At 40.5% G+C, this 19228-nt stretch overlaps 1 protein-coding gene across 4 annotated transcripts in view; it reads right to left on the bottom strand.

Moving 5' to 3' along the window:
• tcerg1l (transcription elongation regulator 1 like) overlaps positions 1 to 19228 on the bottom strand; it is an 81352-nt gene that overhangs the window by 43529 nt on the left and 18595 nt on the right. For all 4 annotated transcript variants that reach the window (XM_085170483.1, XM_085170484.1, XM_085170486.1 and 1 more), the window contains one exon: positions 17952 to 18071. In XM_085170483.1, the coding sequence (XP_085026609.1) occupies positions 17952 to 18071 (120 nt within the window). The remainder of the gene's footprint in view (positions 1 to 17951; positions 18072 to 19228) is intronic.

The following is a 19228-nucleotide window of genomic DNA, read 5'->3' as shown; positions in this document are numbered from 1 at the left end:
GGGGAAGGATTTGTAAGTAAATTTAGTTATTTAATAATGTATATTACCCATATACCTCTGTCCTTTCTTTCTCAGGAGCATTATTATGATCCAGTCTCTTATTGTGGATTCCCAGAGACTAGACTAAACTAAACAATTAAATCATGTGGCCTTGGGCTGCACATATAAGCCAAATGAGGTGCCTTAAGCCTCTGCATTTCTGATTTCATCTATTCACAAAAGAAAAAGTCATTTTTGTTGTACATCTCATAATTGATTAAATAACACATTTCTGTATTTTGAATAATTTTACACCTTGCTTTTCTTCATTAGATGAGGCTTGTTACACTGGCCTTGTAGTGTTAACACACCTGCTCCCACCAGTTGCAGTCGTTGCAGCCTTAAATCAGCTATAACGCACTTGGTTGTTCTTGCACTGATATGTATTCAGTAAAGTTCCCACAGTATTTACCTGAGGAAAGCATTTGTCTAAACCTCACTGAATACTCTAAAAATCCATCTTTATCTTCCCCATCTCCAAGCCTGGAACAAGTATTGCATCACTTTGCAGTGATCCTGAAGCATCATCCACAACACACCAACCCCAGCAAATATGCATCGGGGATCTAAACAGTGCAACCAGGCAGTACGTCATTGTTGCCAAGAATGACAAAGCAACCATTCCTCTGAATGATGGCCGGACGTGTGCTGTGGATAAGCTTTTCAAACTGTATTGGGTCCTTGTCCTATCCAGCACCGCTCGGCTCCGTCTTCACCTTCTTTGAGTTTGTCTATGACCTGCCGCTGTCCACCCAAAGGAAAACCAAAGTACTGGAGCTGATTGCACAGATTAAAGGATGCAAGTAAAATGTTCACCTGTCCAAAATGTAGAAAGTCTCTGTTCACAGAGGTGAGAAACCTCATTTGGCATCTTCGTCAAATACACTGCTTATCAGATGGACAAAACCTGAAAATTATATGTAGCCAAGACGGCTGCCCAAGGACGTATTATAACTTAAATTCATTTTCAAAGCACCTGCATAGATCTCATTCTACTTCATCTTCAGTGGATGCTGACTCAGTTCAACCTTCTTACCAAGGAGAGACATCAAACAGTTCAGTTGAGACTGATGATCTAGTTCCTGATGTTTTGGAGATGCCCAGTGATGTAGCAGGTGCAGTATCAAAGTTAAACAACTATACTGATCTCGGTGAATGTGCTGCTTCTTTTGTGGCACAGATGTATGCATCATCAAATATTACTTTAACAGATGTTACAAGAAGTGTGAACTGTACAAAGGAGTTGCTTGAGAAAACTGTAGACTGTTTGCAACAGTCAACTGCTGCTTTGTTGAGTAGCTTGGATGTAACACAAGACAGCGAGGCTGTTCAAGCATTAATGAAGGAGTTTGAAAGTGCTAAAAATATATTTGAAGATGTAGACACAACATAAAAGGAACAAATGCTTCACTGAGAAGTTTTCCCTTGTTAAACCACAGGAAATCTTTCCGGGTCACAGGTCAGATACTGTAAGATAAGATGGTCAGATGAAACAGGATTTGGCAGCAGATACATGCCAGTCTTGGCAGCCGGGGGTCAGTCCGCCAGGGCCTCCGCTCCTGGCCGCCACCCGGCACACAATGCACCCGACCCCTATGGCGCCTCCTGCGGGTGGTGGGCCTGTGGGAGGATGGGCCCATGTCTCCTCTTCGGGCTGTGCCCGGCCGGGCCCCATGGACTAAGGCCCGGCCACCAGACGCTCGCCCTCGGGCACCCTCCCCGGGCCTGGCTCTAGGGCAGGGCCCCGGTAACCCTATCCCGGGCAGGGTAAACTGTTCCCTCTGTGTTTTTTTCATAGGGGTCTTCTGAATCGCTCTTTGTCTGGTCCCTCACCCAGGACCCAATTTGCCATGGGAGACCCTACCAGGGGGCAAAAGCCCCCAGACAACATAGCCCCTGGGATCCCTGGGACACACAAACCCCTCCACCACGATAAGGTTGCGATTCACGGAGGAGTCCTGCCCCAAGTGGAGGAGTTCAAGTATCTCGGGGTCTTGTTCGCGAGTGATGGGAGAAGGGAGCCGGAGATCGACAGACGGATTGGGGCTGCAGCTGCAGTAATGCAGACGCTGCACCGGTCCGTCGTGGTGAAGAGGGAGCTGAGTGTAATCTGAGTGTTACACTCAGCTCCTGAGTGTAGTCTACCCTCACCTATGGCCACGAGCTGTGGGTAGTGACCGAAAGGACGAGATCGCGGATACAAGCGGCGGAAATGAGCTTCCTCCGAAGGGTGGCTGGCATCTCCCTTAGAGATAGGGTGAGAAGTTTGGCCATCCGGGAGGGGCTCAGAGTAGAGCCGCTGCTGCTCCACATCGAAAGGAGCCAGCTGAGGTGGTTCGGGCATCTGATAAGGATGCCTCCTGGGCGCCTCCTGGGTGAGGTGTTCCAGGCATGTCCCACCGGGAGGAGGCCCCGGGGCAGACCCAGGACACGCTGGAGAGATTATATCTCTCGGCTGGCCTGGGAACGCCTTGGTGTTCCCCCGGATAAGCTGGAGGAGGTGGCTGGGGAGAGGGAGGTCTGGGCCTCTTTGCTTAGGCTGCTGCCCCCGCGACCCGGCCCCGGATAAAGCGGATGAAGATGGATGGATGGATACATGCCAGTGTGTATCAGTCATCTAAGCTAAGTTTTTATTCCATCATGAGGACATACAGGACTTCTTTGTTCAGAATAAGAAGAACACTGATGCCAAAATACGTGATTACTGTGATGGCTCTCACTTCTCACACCTGTTGTTTAAAATGTACCCTGATGCTCTTCAAATACAACTTTACTTTGATGACCTTGAAACAACAAATCCTTTGGGGTTCAAGACAAAAATACATAAGCTAGGAGCTGTGTATTTTACACCAGAGTGGAATTCCTCACTTGCAAATATTCACCTGTGTCTTTTGTTTAACCCAATTGACAGGGAGGTATTTGACAAGATTTTGCAACCACTTCTTGATGACTTGAGATTTCTTGAAGATTCTGGTCTAATTGTGGATTTAAAAGGTCATAGCCAACAACTATATGGTACAGTTTGTGTGTTAACAGCAGGTAATTTGGCAATTCATTCAATTTGTGGCTACCTTGTAAGTTTCTCTGCAAACAAATTCTGTCAGTTTTGCATGATTGACAAAGCAGATGCACAGTTGATATATGATGAAGACAAAGTTGAGTTGCACACCAAAGACAGTTATCAGCAACATGTCAGCCTAAACTAACCAAGCAAGTGTGAAAGAGGACTCCTGTCTGAATAACCTTCAGTATTTACATGTAACAGAAAACAGTGTTGATATCATGCATGATGTACTTGAAGGTGTAGCCCCTTTAGGGGTTAAATTAATGCTTCACCTTTTCATTTATGAGGAGAAGCTGATGACTTTGGAACAGCTAAATGAGAGGATTTCCAGTTTTCAATATGGAGACATTAAAAACAAGCCAAGTGTTATAAAGAACGAGTGAGAGTGCATTAAAACAGACAGCATCTCAAATGTGGTGCCTTTTACTGGTCTTGCCCTTTTTGTTGGGAGATTGTGTAAACCAAAAAAGTCAACATTGGCATTTATCGATTTTAGAGGGAAATATGCAGTATCATCTTTGCACCAGTCGTTACGAGGGGGCTTGCAGTATTCCTAAAAGAACTGATAGAGCACCGTACTCTTTTCAAACAGCTGTATGCCACAAATCTTATTCTGAAACATCATTTTATGATACATTATCCAAGGATGATGGTTTTGTTTGGAACTCTGTCTAAACTTTGGTGTATGCGATTTGAAGCCAAGCACAATCCATTTAAAAGACGAGACTTTAGAGAAGAGCCTTTGTTTGGGGAAGTCATTCATTATCTTGCCAAAGTCAGTTAATGAGTCTGTCTTCGTGTTTGTGAGGATTCTGAAGGTCAGCTTCTTCGATGACCATTTTTATGCCTATGCAGTGGAAAGGTCAAACGAACATGAACTGATGAGATTGGCTGAAAGTTTTGATTTGATGCTAATAAGCTGTATTTAAACCCAATGTACAAAATTGAATGACCTGGATGCTATATATTGGGGCGACCTCAGGGGGATGGGAAGCGTATCTGTAACCCGAAGGTCGCCGGTTCAATCCCCGGGCTCTCTGTCCTGGTCGTTGTGTCCTTGGACAAGACACTTGGCGCGATATGGCAGCCTCGCTTCTGTCAGCCCCAGGGCAGCTGTGGCTACAACCGTAGCTGCCTCCACCAGTGTGTGAATGTGAGAGTGAATGAATAGTGGCATTGTAAAGTGCTTTGGGTGCCTTGAAAAGCGCTATATAAATCCAATATATTATTATTATTATTATTATTATTATATTCGCCAAAATGTAAATATGTTTTTCTGTTTGCATGCAACTGCACATTTGTTGAAGATGACAACTGTTACCTTTAAAAAAGTGCATTCATGTATTGTCTGGACATGATTATATCAGAACATTTATGAATGATACCTACCTTTCTATTTTTTTTTATTTTTTACATTTTAACGATCTAGAGAGTTAGAGGGTTAGTCAGATATTAATTTTGTTTGATTTTGTCAATTAAAATTTGTAACATAGCTTTGGCTAAAATTGAATTTAATACATTTGAATACATTTTTATTGAAAAGATTCTGAAAAATGTTTATTCAGTTTGTAATAATTTATAATTTCCTAAGTAAAAAATGGAATTCAATAAATGTATAATCTATCTATCTATATACCCTTTTTTAATGAAATGTACACATTTTAACACATCCTTTTCAAACAGTTTTAACAGTTACTTTAGTCTAAAAGCCGGAGGACGAATTAGCACTTCCAGTCAGAGACTGAGCATGCACCGCTTTATTGTATTTCCAGACTTGCTTCCGGCACAATTTACAGTGCGCTACTCTGTTTTTTGTCAGACTTGAAATAGCCGAAATACTTTCACATTACAGGACTTCTATGGCTCTTCCGTTCGACAGTCTCTCCGGCATTGGAACCATCATCGGTTTTCTCTTCGGTAACCTTCGGTCACGCTCGGTTGATTTTTCTCTAGTTGGTACACTCATTTCCTCCATTACCCGGGCGGCACGGCGGCTGGCTGCTTCCCAAACAAATACACATGTGCGGCACTTGTGCTGTACGTAACAAGTCACGTGACGTGACACTGGGGCTGTGATTGGTTCGGCTCTGCGCTACTTAATTTGGATTGGCTGTTCTTCTTTCTTTTTTTTTAAGAGGACAAGCGAGATGAGGCCTATCACAATAGATTAATTTTTCTATCGAGAAAAAGTTATTTCGCAATACATATCGTTATCGTTCTATCGCCCAGCTCTACTTCAGGGTCATACGTCACATGAAAACCAAAATAGCTCCAAAGGCCAGATCTGAATGAGGGTGGGGGAGGTTTAATTTGCCATGTTGCAACGAGAGCTTAGCTTCTGTCTTGCTAGCTTGCCCTGCGCTCAGTGAATCTGTGTTCGACTACTCCGCCTAGGCTGCACTGTCGAGCGCAGATCCACTGAGCGCTCAACACAGACAGCATCGTCAGAAGGAAAGTTGATAAAATAAATTAAAGATTTTGTATTGTTCAATACATATGCGTACTGAACTGAAAGCACTGTATCGAACGGTCAATATCGATACAAGTATCGTTGCACCCCTAATTTTATATATATATATATATATACATACATATATATATATATATATATATATATATATGTATGTATATATATATATAGATATATATTTTTATATATATATATATTTTTATATATATATATATATATATATATATATATATTTTATATATATATATATATATATATATATATATATATATATATATATATATATATATATATATATATATATATATATACACACATACACACACACACATATGTTACACACTATGAAAGGCAGCAACAAGTTTAATGTTCAGAAACCTAAAGTATGTATCAGCAGCAGAGCTAAAAATAAATGTTTGTTTCAGTTCTATGAAGCTTTGAGTATTTTGGATCAGTAGCACTGCTGTGTTTGTTGCATCATATTGCTGTAATTGTTTATATGCTTTATATATTCTGAGCTAAGTTGATCTATAGTGTTACATCATATTCTATAAGGATGTTATGTGTTTGTTTACTTTCTGCCCAGTTTGACCCATTTAGCAGAAGTCAGCCTGTTTAAGGCTCTGATATCTATTCTGTATGACTTAAAGCAGTTATGACATGGTCTGATTTTCTCACCCAATAAAGGAATATTTCATATATCAGTCTACTCTTCATTCTATCAGACACAGTTATCACAGCTCGTACATTTGCTTTTTACACATGTATGTAAGCAATGAGCCAAATGTAATAATGCCAACATACTGAAGGAACAACATTTGTCTCTTATATATAATACATCTATATACACACTGTCACAGATACTTGAATGTCTTTGAGTGAAGATTTAAGGTGATGGGACATATAAAAGCTGCAACTTGAATCTTTACTGAAGCTCAGTGTTTGACACAGAGTCACTCACATGTGCTGTACCAGTGTACCTGCACATGTGATGTGACAATAGAAGTGATTTGATTTGAGAGTTCAAGCTCACTGCTGTAATAACTGATAATGATTAATATAATAACTATAATATTGGCCATCTCATATTTACACTGACTTTAGTCTCATGAACAACATTAACTAATTGTTATTTACTAGCTAATCTTAAATGACTGTTCAGTACAGAAATGAAGCCCAACAATCATGTTTTACAGTCCTGTGGTCTCAGCCTCAGATACTTATTAAATCACACAAATGAAACAAACAAACTAAATATGTTCTCCTTCATTTCTGTCAACCACACGTTTCCTGCTATCATGGTTGCTAGGCAACCTGGGCAGCGCGACGGAGGCTAGACCGTCCCATTTCACAAGCCTCACAGCGGTCTTTGAGTACGCGGCCCTTGAGGACCGTTGAGGCTGCGTACTTTAAGGCTGCGGACCCTGAATGGGCGTGTTTCTTGAATTAGCAGCAGGTGTTAAACAGCTGACAGGTGAGGAGGATGCATGCAGGTAAACTGAGGGCCTGTTGAGCTGATCGCTGGTGTCAGCTCGTTCTTTATGTCACAGAAGCACAGAGACGAGAGCAGGCGGAAAGAGACGATCGTTCGGTGAAAATGAGAATCTGCGAATGCAACATGTGGACACGGAGAGTGGAATATGTAAACAAACCGGTTAACGTAACCCCCCCTGCCCTAAAAACTAGAAAACAAACAGTGAAGCTGGAACACCGGGGCTGTGAGCTCGGTGCTCTCTGTCAGCTGACTGTTAGCAGAGCGACATCTCTGAAAACATCTGAGCACAAACATGTTCTATGTTGACAACCTGACCAGACGTGACGATTACGGCGCGACATTCGCGGCTAAAACTGTTAAAAGTTCAGCTGGTGACAGAAAAACAGGTTATTTTAAAACTTTACACCACCATCACTGCTGCCTGTGATTTGAAATGCATTATGGGATACCTGGCTGCCCCAAGTCCACACAAGCAATCGATTATCTAGGATCGACCTGTCTTGACTTACTTTGCACGGCAACCAATCAAATGTTAGAGAAGCTGCAGTGGCAGCTTTAACCCCGCCCACTTAGTTTGATGGGTGAGGCTGACAGATAAAATGATTTCAAGGTGAGACATGAAGGGGACAAAAGTGCCAAAATGAATTAAATAAATAAATCATTAAGTAATTATTTCAAATGTTAATTAATTATTGCCACATTTAAATAATTATTTAATGGTGTATTTAATTCCAACCATGCAGGGCATGAAGGTCAGTTCCATGGATGAAAACGAAATCATACATGTGCAGGTGGCCGTCCAACTGTCACAGCAGTGCTATCATAGTAACAGTTCTGATTTATCAGAAATAATTTGAGAGTAGGTGTTCAATATCTCCATGTAGAACAACATGAATAAGTCTCAGCGTGTCAGGCCATGCAGAGTTAGGGTGTGGTCACTGAGGTTTGACGCTCATCGTGAGAAAACCAGCACTCTGCTGACTCAACAACTACACAGATTAACATCAACACAGAAACTGTGCTGGAATATTCATGTCTGAGCAACTCCTGTAAAGGCCAAGTCCTCTTTCCATATTGTGAATGTTGATACATTTCTAACACCAGACATGATTTATGTGATCTTGTTGCAACATGTCATATTACTGTATATTTAATGCTGACAAATGGGGATTTTTCAGTACTTATTAGTGCAAATGAATAGAAATGAAGAGCAATTCTGTTTCTTTTGATCTCACCTGATTTTGTCTGACGGCATCTTACCTGTTGTTTTTATGCTTAATAGTAAAGTTCTGCATCAGCTGATAAAACTAGCAAACCCACCTGCCCAGAAGCTTAAAAACTATCTGCAGATGTGGACGAATGAAGAACACCGCTGATGCCATCTAGTTTTATTGTCTGCAATCTGTAAAACCTGCCATGGCTATTTTTACACATCCACACAACACTTTCATGATTTAACTGAACAACAATGAGAAAAACAAGCACCGTGAATCCACACTGAAAAAGTCGAACTGGGCTGAGTTCAAGCTTGTGGATCTGCTATCTTGTGTGAGAAGTTGTTAATGAAGCTGGAATCACGGCGCTGTGATCATCTGTGTCATCTGTCTTCTACGTAAGCAGAAGTCCTCTCAGCCATTCCATTTCAGGACTTCACATTTGAGATCTGCAGCTACCAGCCCGTCAGGAGAGAGGAGGAGAGAAGCTGCAGAGAGGCGTGTATGACTGCAACTCTGCTTCCTGGTCCCAACTCTGGATAGTCATGTTTTGGGGGGTTTAATAAATTTGACATATTTCTAGAAATGAGAGCTGCTCCATCCAAAGTGGGATGGATGCCATCTCTCCTAACAAGACCAGGTTTCCTCCAGAAGGTTTGCCAATTATCTATGAAGCCCACATCGTTTCTGGGACACCACTCAGACAGCCAGCAATTTAAGGAGAACATGCGGCTAAACATGTCACTCCTGGTCTGATTGGTTTCACTCCACTACAAAGAAAAAGCAAGAAGCACAAATAACAGAAGTGAACATTATTGATGCTTCCTTACATTTAGGATTCCCCTGGGTGAGAGCACAGTTACAACATGTAGATGCTCTCGATAGGACTAACGCACAGCCACATCAGTTGTCTCAGTCTGTTTAACAGGATGCAGTGACCAATGATTCAACAGCCCAAGAATATACAAGCTGAGAGCTCAGCATCCACTTCTGCTCTCTGATGGTCTAAACTCAGACTGGAATCAAAAAAATGGTAAGGGTGAACACTGACTGCTTTCCATGACTTCTTTAAAAAATCTTTAAAAAATGATTTTGTTACAGAGAGAAGATAAAGCATCATGACAGTTGTATACAAACACCTGGGGAGAGAAAAAAGGAGAGTGAAGAAGAAACTCTCATAATGGAAAGTCTTTCAGCCTGAGCTGCACGATTTTGCATAAAATGAGAATATATTTAATTTTTTTTTCTTAGAATTGAGATCACGATTCTCTCACGATTTTCTTTTCCAGTATAAATATTTATTGCACTTATTAACTGCACATCAACTTCGTAACAGTTGAGACTGAACATAAAAACAATAAATAAACATAAAAACAACAAATGTCTCACATTTTGTCGTTGCTGCAAAATGTTGTACTGCTTGTAATTGCGTCTCCACCGTTGCTCAACACTGCGTGTATAGAGCAGGTAGTGCAACAATAGAAAAATAGTTGCAGCGCTGTGTAGCGTTTGTCTAGGGTGTTGATCGTTTCCCTAAATCCCTCGTTTTGCACAGTGTTGATGGAGCCATATCTGTCACGATGAGTTGTGTGGCTGTCAGTGGTTGGACCCACGTGCAGGACTCGGAGACGAAACATTAACTTAAACGACAGCTTTATTTGCTGGTGAGTCACCCTTGGCAATACATAAACAACAACTTAAACTAACTAGACTGGAGATGCTGAAGGTAGCCGACAATGAATACACACACAACAAACGTGGAGGACGCAACAACTGGCAGGGAAAAACACAGGGCTTAAATACATACTGAGGTGATTAGGGAATGTGAAACAGGAGGAGAGCACAGCTGGGACTCAGACATGACAAGACAAGGGGAGGCAAAACTCAACACATTGACATAGTACACAGACTTTCAAAGTAAAACAGGAAACTGAACAGACGTGGACTAAACGAGGGGATACAGTGACAGAAATGACTGTATACTAACAGAAGTAACACAGAACCACGATCTAAGAAGGAGAACACAAGAAATGCCAAGGACCTAGGGAGTTAGGAATACTAGTGACAGAAATCAAACCCAAGAGAATCAAAACACATCATGAAATCAAAGATAACTAATACAAACAGAAAAACACTGAGTCACAGACTCAGGACCGTGACAATATCTTTGGTCAGGTGATAAGTGATAGCCTCCGTAATTTCTTTGTGCCTGCGGGAGTTCGATGGGTAAAGGGAAGCGCTGTATAAGGTTCCCGTTATTGATGTTTGGGTGGTTGACCAGGACGGATTTTCTCCGGTCACTTCCTCGTCATCGCTGACGTGCTCTCCGTTGTTTTTTCCTGCTAATTTTAGCAGCCAGCTTCTGTATCACGTGGTATAAGGCTCCGCCCTCGTCATTTGTTGAGCAGGAAGAGTGAGCGCTTGTTTTCATGAAGAGTACGTCCCGGATCAAAATGCGGGACAATCGTCGTCGTCTTTTTTTTTTTTAAATCGTTGTCATTTGGAAATGAGATCGCACATAAGTATGAATCGAGATCGCGATTTTCTAACGATTACCGTAATTGTCGGGCTATAAGCCGCTACTTTTTGCACAAGCTTTGAACCCTGCGGCTTTTAGTCAGGTGCGGCTTTTCTATGGATTGTCCATGATTTTTGTGACATCGTAAGAGGATTTGTTTTGTTTGTTCCGCTGTTGTACGGGGCATGTGATCAGACCCACAGTATCGGGGTTCAAGAGTGGTATGTTGGTCACATGTCCGTCCCCCAGGCAACATAGTGCCGTACAAGTAGCGCGAAAAACAAACTTCAAAGTAGCGCTACGCGTTCAGCGGGAGGCGTGGATGACGAGCGGCGATAAACTTGCGAAAAGCAAGTTATGCTCAACTCCACCGGTGGATTCTGACAGCGTGGAAAAGTGTGAAAACATCCACGATCACCAACGGATTTCGAAGGGCTGGACTGCTGCATGATGGAGACACCGCCACGGCCCTTCTGAGGGTGTTCGACTCTGACACTGACAACAAGGATTTGTTTGGTTTTGAAAGTGACAACGAAGGAAAGAAGCGGAGAGTGGATGACGAAGCCATCCTGAGCCTGTTTGTATCCGACACTGGAGAAGAGGACTTTGGTGGTTTTAGTGCAGGAAGAAGAGAAAGATGGTGAATGACTGACTTTTCTTCTTGTTAAAGCCGTGTCACTGCACCTGAGCCTAAAAGGTAGAATCTATTTCTCTGGTGTGCTGTAGGTTACTGTTATGTACTACGTTTGTTACTCGTTTATGAAGCACAGTACATGTTTCGTACTTGTATTTACCGCTGCTTGTACATATACCTAAAAAGTTATGCAAATATGTACCCGTAACTTGTTTTTCAGAATGTCTCCAAACAGCCATCTCTTTCCTGACAATTCGCTTTGTGCATATTCTCTTACATATGATAAGTCAACATTGAAACACCTGCAGCTTTTAGTCAGGTGCGGCTAATGTATGTACAAAACAGGATTTTCCCCTGATTTTAGCTTGTGCGGCTAATATTCAGGTGCGCTTTGTAGTCCAGGAAATACGGTAATCGTGCAGCCCTACCTGAGCCTATTGCAGCATAACTAAGAGAGGGCCAGGGTCACCTGATCCAACCCTAATTACATGCTATATATTCTATTTTATTCTACTGTATATAGTATTTTATTTATTCTATTCTGCACAGTTGTGTACTGTATTTATTCTTATTGTATTCTAATTTTTGCTTCATAACTTTTGCACTGTCCACTTCCTGCTGTGACAAAACAAATTTCCCACGTGTGGGACTAATAAAGGTTATCTTATCTTATCTTATCTTATCTTATCTTATCTTATCTTATCTTATCTTATGCTTTAGCAAAAATGAAGCCTAATCTTAAAAGAAGAGAGGGTGTCCAGAGAAGAGGGGCCTGGAAGCCAACCCTACGCATCGTAGCAAACACGTAACAGCTGCACACGACTGGCTCAGAGGAGCAAGGGATTGTGGGAAGAAAGTTAACTAGTGCCTTTGAGAAATCTTCTCAGTCTCTCTCTCTCACACACACACACACACACACACACACACACACACACACACACACACACACACACACAGCACTGTAATGAGCTGCTTTACATTTTATAAAAGCTGATGAATCTGTTATTTTACATCTAACTTTCCTAAACTTTGTTGAATTATTATGTGATTTTCTTTTTTTGTTTGATGGACCATAGCAGTCAAAGTAAGAAGACCGTGATCAGCAGCAGATGCTAATAAAATCAGTCACACGCTGCAGCTACCTGATGTCAGACAGAAACTGTGGAAAAATATTTGTTTTCATACTCCTCAGTGGACGATAGACTCCCCACTGCTGTTTATTATCTGTTTTGAGGCTGTTAGTCACTTTATTTTCAGTAATGACACGCTGAGCTGCAGATTTGTTTCGCTGCTGCAAAACACCAGAGCAGATACACGGTGTCAAATCGAGTACGGCTGGATTTTAATAAGCAAAATGAAAAATACACGACAGCAGTGATGAGCAGCTGAAAAACAGATGAACGCAGCCAGAGGAGCAGACACATAACAAGCTTTTCACAAAGCTGTTCAATATTATGGAACGCCAGGACTGCCATAATGAATTAATTAAATACACCATTAAATAATTAATTAAATGTGTCAATAATTAATTAAAATGGGAAATAATTAATTAAATAAATAGTTATGACACATGTAATTAATTAATTATTGACACATTTAATTAATTATTTATGTATTTCACATTTTAATTAATTATTGACACATTTAATTAATTATTTATTGACACATTTAATTAATTATTTATGTATTTCACATTTTAATTAATTATTGACACATTTAATTAATTATTTAATGATATATTTATTTATTTCATTTTGGCAGTCCTGGCGCCTGGCTCTCATCATGAAATAATTTTATCTGTCAACCTCACCCATCAAACGCAGGGGGCGGGGTTAACGCTGCCCATGCAGCTTCTCTAACATTTGATTGGTTGCCGTGCAAAGTAAGTCAAAACAGGTCGATCCTAGATAATCGATTGCTTGTGTAGACTTGGGGCAGCCAGGTATCCCAGAATGCATTTCAAATCACAGGCAGCAATGTTGGTGGTGTAGTTTTAAAATACCCCGTTTTTCTGTCACCAACTACACTTTTAACCGTGTTTTAGCCGCGAATGTCGCGTTGTAATCTTCACATGTCGGGTCAGGTTGTCAACCTTTGCAAACATGTTCTATACATGTTTGCAAAGGTGCTCAGATGTTTTCAGAGATTTCAGTAGCTCTGCTAACAGTCAGCATGCAGAGTGCACCGAGGGGGTTACGTTAACCGGTTTGTTTACATATTCCACTCTCCGTGTTCCACGTGTTGCATTCGCAGATTCTCATTTTCACCGAACGATCGTCTCTTTCCACCTGGTCTTGTGTCTCTGTGCTTCTGTAACATAAAGAACGAGCTGACATTTTTCTCACGAAACCAGCGATCAGCTCAACAGACCCTCAGTTTACCTGCATGCATCCTCCTCCTCACCTGTCAGCTGTTTAACACCTGCTGCTAATTCAAGAAACACGCCCACGTTATCTGGTGATAGTCACAGTTTAACTGGGCAGCCGGTGCTCGATATTACGCAACGTCAGCACATTTTTCTGCACAAGATAAGTAAATATAGTTTTTCCCGAGCGCAGAGCTGCTGGAGCTTGTTTCCCAACAGAGCACTTTATTGGCGAACCCACTTCATCAGCGGCTGATGTCCAATCACCGGCACAGCTTTGAAACCTCAGCTGAGTTTTAGCTCTCAGTGGTTAAACGCTGGACTTAATTCACTCAGGTTCTGTCTGTCGGGTCACGTTTACTTCGCTGTTTTATTTACAACTGAGCAAATCGGTTTGGCTGAGGTTAAAGTTACGTTTCATAACTGCACAGTTTTACAGACGTTTAATGGTTCACTGGCACATGTGTTAGACTGAACCATTCGCTTTTCTTTATCTGGTGTGTTTTGGATTTAACAGTAAATTTTGAGATTAAACTGACTTTTAAAATGTTTTTATACAAAGAGGAAAGAGAAGGCGCATTTCCACCGAGAGGAGCAGAGTTTCCAACTACATGTTCATAATGCAGACTGCAACCTGGACAGAAATATTATATCATCTGTTTTTAATAGGTTTTCTAAGCACCAGCGATCTGTTAGAATTTTTAGAGTTTACTTAACTAAAAATAAATGAGGTTAACATATAATTTGTGTGATTTTTTTCTCTCTCTCTCTTTTTATTTATTTATTTATTTTTTTTGCTTTTTCGGTCATGTTATGTTTAACTGTCAAAGGTTTGTTACAAACTATGAAACACATGGTGCAGACTTCTGGATGTTAGAAGAAAACTAATACTGCTAATAAGGCAGGAAGGTGTCCTTTAAAACTAAACATGTTAGTAGGACTTTAGTATTTATATCATAGTTTATGAAATAGCACGTGTATTTCAGTAATAGCCTACTGATTTCAGTGTAGTGGTGAACAGTCACACAGCTCACGTGGGTGTTATCTGTGATACTCCTTAACTATAATTTATCCAGGTTAACTTCAGTTAACTCTGAGCGGCTGGATCGACGGAGGTCAGACAACAATTTTACATGTATGATCTTAAAACAGGACACAGCCATTATCCGTCCTGGCCTCATATCAAATGTGAACGCAGACTGAGTCTATGTTTGACGATTGCTTTATATCTAATCTTCCTCTCAAACATTTAAACAGTCTGCAGCTGAGGGAATACAAACTCAAATTGTCGGAACAGGTTTGCTCGTTTCTTGCGTTCATTTGGTAATTTATTAAATGTATAACTGTTATAACTGCTGAGTCTCTTACGCTGATGAAAATGCAGAAAACACAGATCACACCTGTTCAACCAATCGCTTTCATTCCACTTTGACAAACTGACGCGTTCATCTCTGTTACAGTGTTGCGTTAGACTGCTATATTTTTGTGTTCTTTATGCTGTAGATTTTCACGTCTCTGGAATAGTTGGCAGTACTAAGGATGCTTTTCTGTAAAATCATATTGATATGACCCGTGAATTATTCGTAGATGACAGTTAGATTAGTCAGCTGGGAAACTCTGTGTTACCTCAGAGAGCTGAAGATATCGTGGATATGCTGACCTCGCTCTGTGGTGTACAGGTCCATTTACCCTCATGATTAATATTCACAATAAAAATATTAGCCGAACATCATGAAGTCTGTATGTGTGTCATAGTTTCGAACAACCTTTGTACAGTTAAAGCAGTTACTACATGAGGAAACACCAACGTTATCTCTTTTATGCGTTTATACACAGGTCACACTGATTACTGAACAAAAACCCAAAGATCAGCTGTTAATCGAATTTATTTGCTCTCTCTCCTCCTTAAACATGTTTTTAATGTTAGTTATAATTCAGAATTATACTGAAACATGTATGACGAACATCAGGAAATAAAACCCTGATAAATATAACCTCAGTAAAAGAAGTCCGTGTCAGCGGGGGTTATTACAGCTGTGTACCGGGGCCTGAGCTTTGTCGGTGGTAATAACAGCTCGTTTGCTTGTGAGGCGAGCGGGTCTATCCACGCTTTGCCGTGAGACTGGGCAGACATCTCCGAAATCATCGAAGCACTTTTGCAAAGAGGCTCTATCTTGAGAAACCGACCAGACACATGAGGATTAAACCACTACATTCTCGGCTAAAAAAATATTAAAACTGTATTTGGTGACACACATAAACAGGGTTTTCAAAGTTCAGTTCTGTTAGTTTCCACATGCTGGTTGTTGTGTGCTAAAAACAATGGCCACCAGGCCAAAGCAATGGTTTTGAGTCGATCAGCGTTAACCCCGCCCCCTGCGTTTGATGGGTGAGGTTGACAGATAAAATTATTTCATGATGAGAGCCAGGCGCCAGGACTGCCAAAATGAAATAAATAAATATATCATTAAATAATTAATTAAATGTGTCAATAATTAATTAAAATGTGAAATACATAAATAATTAATTAAATGTGTCAATAATTAATTAATTAAATGTGTCAATAATTAATTAAATGTGTCAATAATTAATTAAAATGTGAAATACATAAATAATTAATTAAATGTGTCAATAATTAATTAATTACATGTGTCATAACTATTTATTTAATTAATTATTTCCCATTTTAATTAATTATTGACACATTTAATTAATTATTTAATGGTGTATTTAATTAATTCATTATGGCAGTCCTGGCGTTCCATACAATATCACCACACCTGCAGAGATCTGCACAATAGGGCTGTTCGATATGACAATATATATCGGATGATGATATGAAAACATTATCAGTTCATATTAAACGCTATCGATTGTTTCGTGGTGTTACAAAACAAACTGTTTACAGCACTATTTCTTCATGGTTTTGACTGTAGTGGCGGATTAAAGTTCTCTTTTTCTCTTATATTTAATAAAACCACACCACGGATGGACAAGTGACTCTTTTTATGCGCTGTCGTTAGCAACAACGACGGTAACACCATCGTGTGGCTCCACCGTCCTCTTGTTTATTTTCCACATAAACCTTTCACAATAAAGCTCAATAATACAAGAAATTTGAGTAGCAATGCAATTATATAAAATTGCGAGATTTGAGGTTGTCTTCCATCTAGTGCAGTGGACAAACAAACTCGTGTTTAAAGGGTTAAAAATTTTAAAAGTAATAATTATTTTATATTTATGAAAAGAACTGAAGTTACTTAAAAGCTTTATGCAGAAAAAATGGCAAAAAAACATAAAAATAATAAAAATTACAGACCTAATCTGTTGGTGGCCACTTTTGGCCACGAACAAGCTGAAAGGGTCGTGATTTTGATCAAACCCAGAGGGTTAATAAAACCACACTACGGACGGACAAGTGACTCTTTTTATGTGCTGTCGTTAGCAACAACGACGGTAACACCATCGTGTGGCTCCACCGTCCTCTTGTTTATTTTCCACATAAACCTTTCACAATAAAGCTCAAGATCCTGTTAAGATTTTCCAAATAAACTGAAATGGTGACAAACAGAAGGACCAGGCGAAACAAATCGAGAACCTTGTTCCTAAACGAGGGCTACCTCTGTAGCATGGACATGGTTTGTTTATGAAAAGTCTGACACAGACCAGAAAACTGAGCTAATTATGGTGCAAACTGGCCTCAGACTCAAACACGACAAACCTCTTGTTCCACCTATGAAAGAAAAAACCTCGACTCCAGGTAAACGACGCCCAGCTGAAAACTTCACATGAGTCGAGCTGACCGAGATTCAGTGAATTAGCAGAAAATGTCAAATTCTTGTGATATATATCGTTGTCAGGACGATAAATGTCTTATATCGGGATGAGCTTTTGGTCATATCGCCCTACTGCACAATCAGAATCACAGCATGGAACCAGAACCTGAATGATGGTATCACAACCAGATCCTGTTATCAATAGATTATACCATCATCTTATTTCATTTACTTTGACTGCAGACAGGAAACACACAGCATTGTAAACAGGAAGTGGCTTTACCACGTGATCCATATACAGCTTATGAAATTAGCGAAAGCAGCAATTGTGACTCCACCAACACTAATTACACAATGAGGATCAAATCAGACTCACCCGATGGAGGAAGAGCTGTGGGGAGAGGAGACAAAGACAGCAGGTGTAGTGGGAGCGAGGAGGAAGACGAGTCTTCAGGTTCAACATCTCTTGTCTTTGTGTTGTCTCTCCTGATGTGATCTGCACACAGAAGAAGAAATGGATGCTTCTGATCTTCATCAGTGTGCTGAAGAATATTTCACAAAGCCTAAAACCTGAGTGTCCACATGTCTTCTGCTCTAAAAATAGATTTTATTCAAGCTCAACAGGAACAGCTGAGAAGAATTTGTATGTATGAGTTCAAATACTGAACTGATTTCCAATGAATATAAAAGAGGGTTGACAGTGAGGGTGTAAGCAGTCACTTCAGATTAAACATCCATCTTCTTCCGCTTTATCCGAGGCCGGGTCGCGGGGGCAGCGGCCTAAGCAGAGAGCCCAGACCTCCCTCTCCCCAGCCACCTCCTCCAGCTTATCCGGGGGAACACCAAGGCGTTCCCAGGCCAGCCGAGAGATATAATCTCTTCAGCGTGTCCTGGGTCTGCCCCGGGGCCTCCTCCCGGTGGGACATGCCCGGAAAACCTCACCCAGGAGGCGCCCAGGAGGCATCCTTGTCAGATGCCCGAACCACCTCAGCTGGCTCCTTTCGATGTGGAGCAGCAGCGGCTCTACTCTGAGCCCCTCCCGGATGGCCGAACTTCTCACCCTATCTCTAAGGGAGAGGCCAGCCACCCTTCGGAGGAAGCTCATATATTGTAAGGTAGACCCTACAATAATACTTGTTACGAATCTAAACCGATGAATCAAAAGAACTAGTCATATGAAAAATAAATGAATAAATTTCAGATTGATACCGGCTTCAATGAAGTAAACCATCATGGAAATAATTAGAGAGAAATGTGTCATCGCCAGTGTTGGTCATGTTTCTTGAAAAAAGTAATCAGTAACTAATTACTGATTACTTCCCCAAAAAAGTAATCCCGTTACTTTACTGATTACTTATTTTCAAAAGTAATTAATTACTTAGTTACTTTTTAAAAACACGATTTACAACCTGAATAGGTGATAAAGTGATAGATCTTTCAGCCCAATTCTACTTTTTCTGCATAATCATCATACAAAATGTAATCAAATGGAAAAGTCTCTTTTTAAAACTTGTTTTATTAGTTTTAATCTTTTAACTTTATGCATCAAGCAAACATTTAATTATCTGCAACATTCTCTGACTAGAAGAAATTAGTTTAACATTTAAACCTATTTTCTGCACATTCCAGCACATAAAATAAAATATTTTGTGT

Source organism: Neolamprologus multifasciatus, chromosome 8 (assembly GCF_963576455.1).
Source record: "Neolamprologus multifasciatus chromosome 8, fNeoMul1.2, whole genome shotgun sequence".
In the NCBI taxonomy this organism is placed as follows: Eukaryota; Metazoa; Chordata; class Actinopteri; order Cichliformes; family Cichlidae; genus Neolamprologus; species Neolamprologus multifasciatus.
The sequence above is the reverse complement of the archived record's forward strand: the minus strand, read 5'-3'. Positions and strand labels throughout refer to the sequence as shown.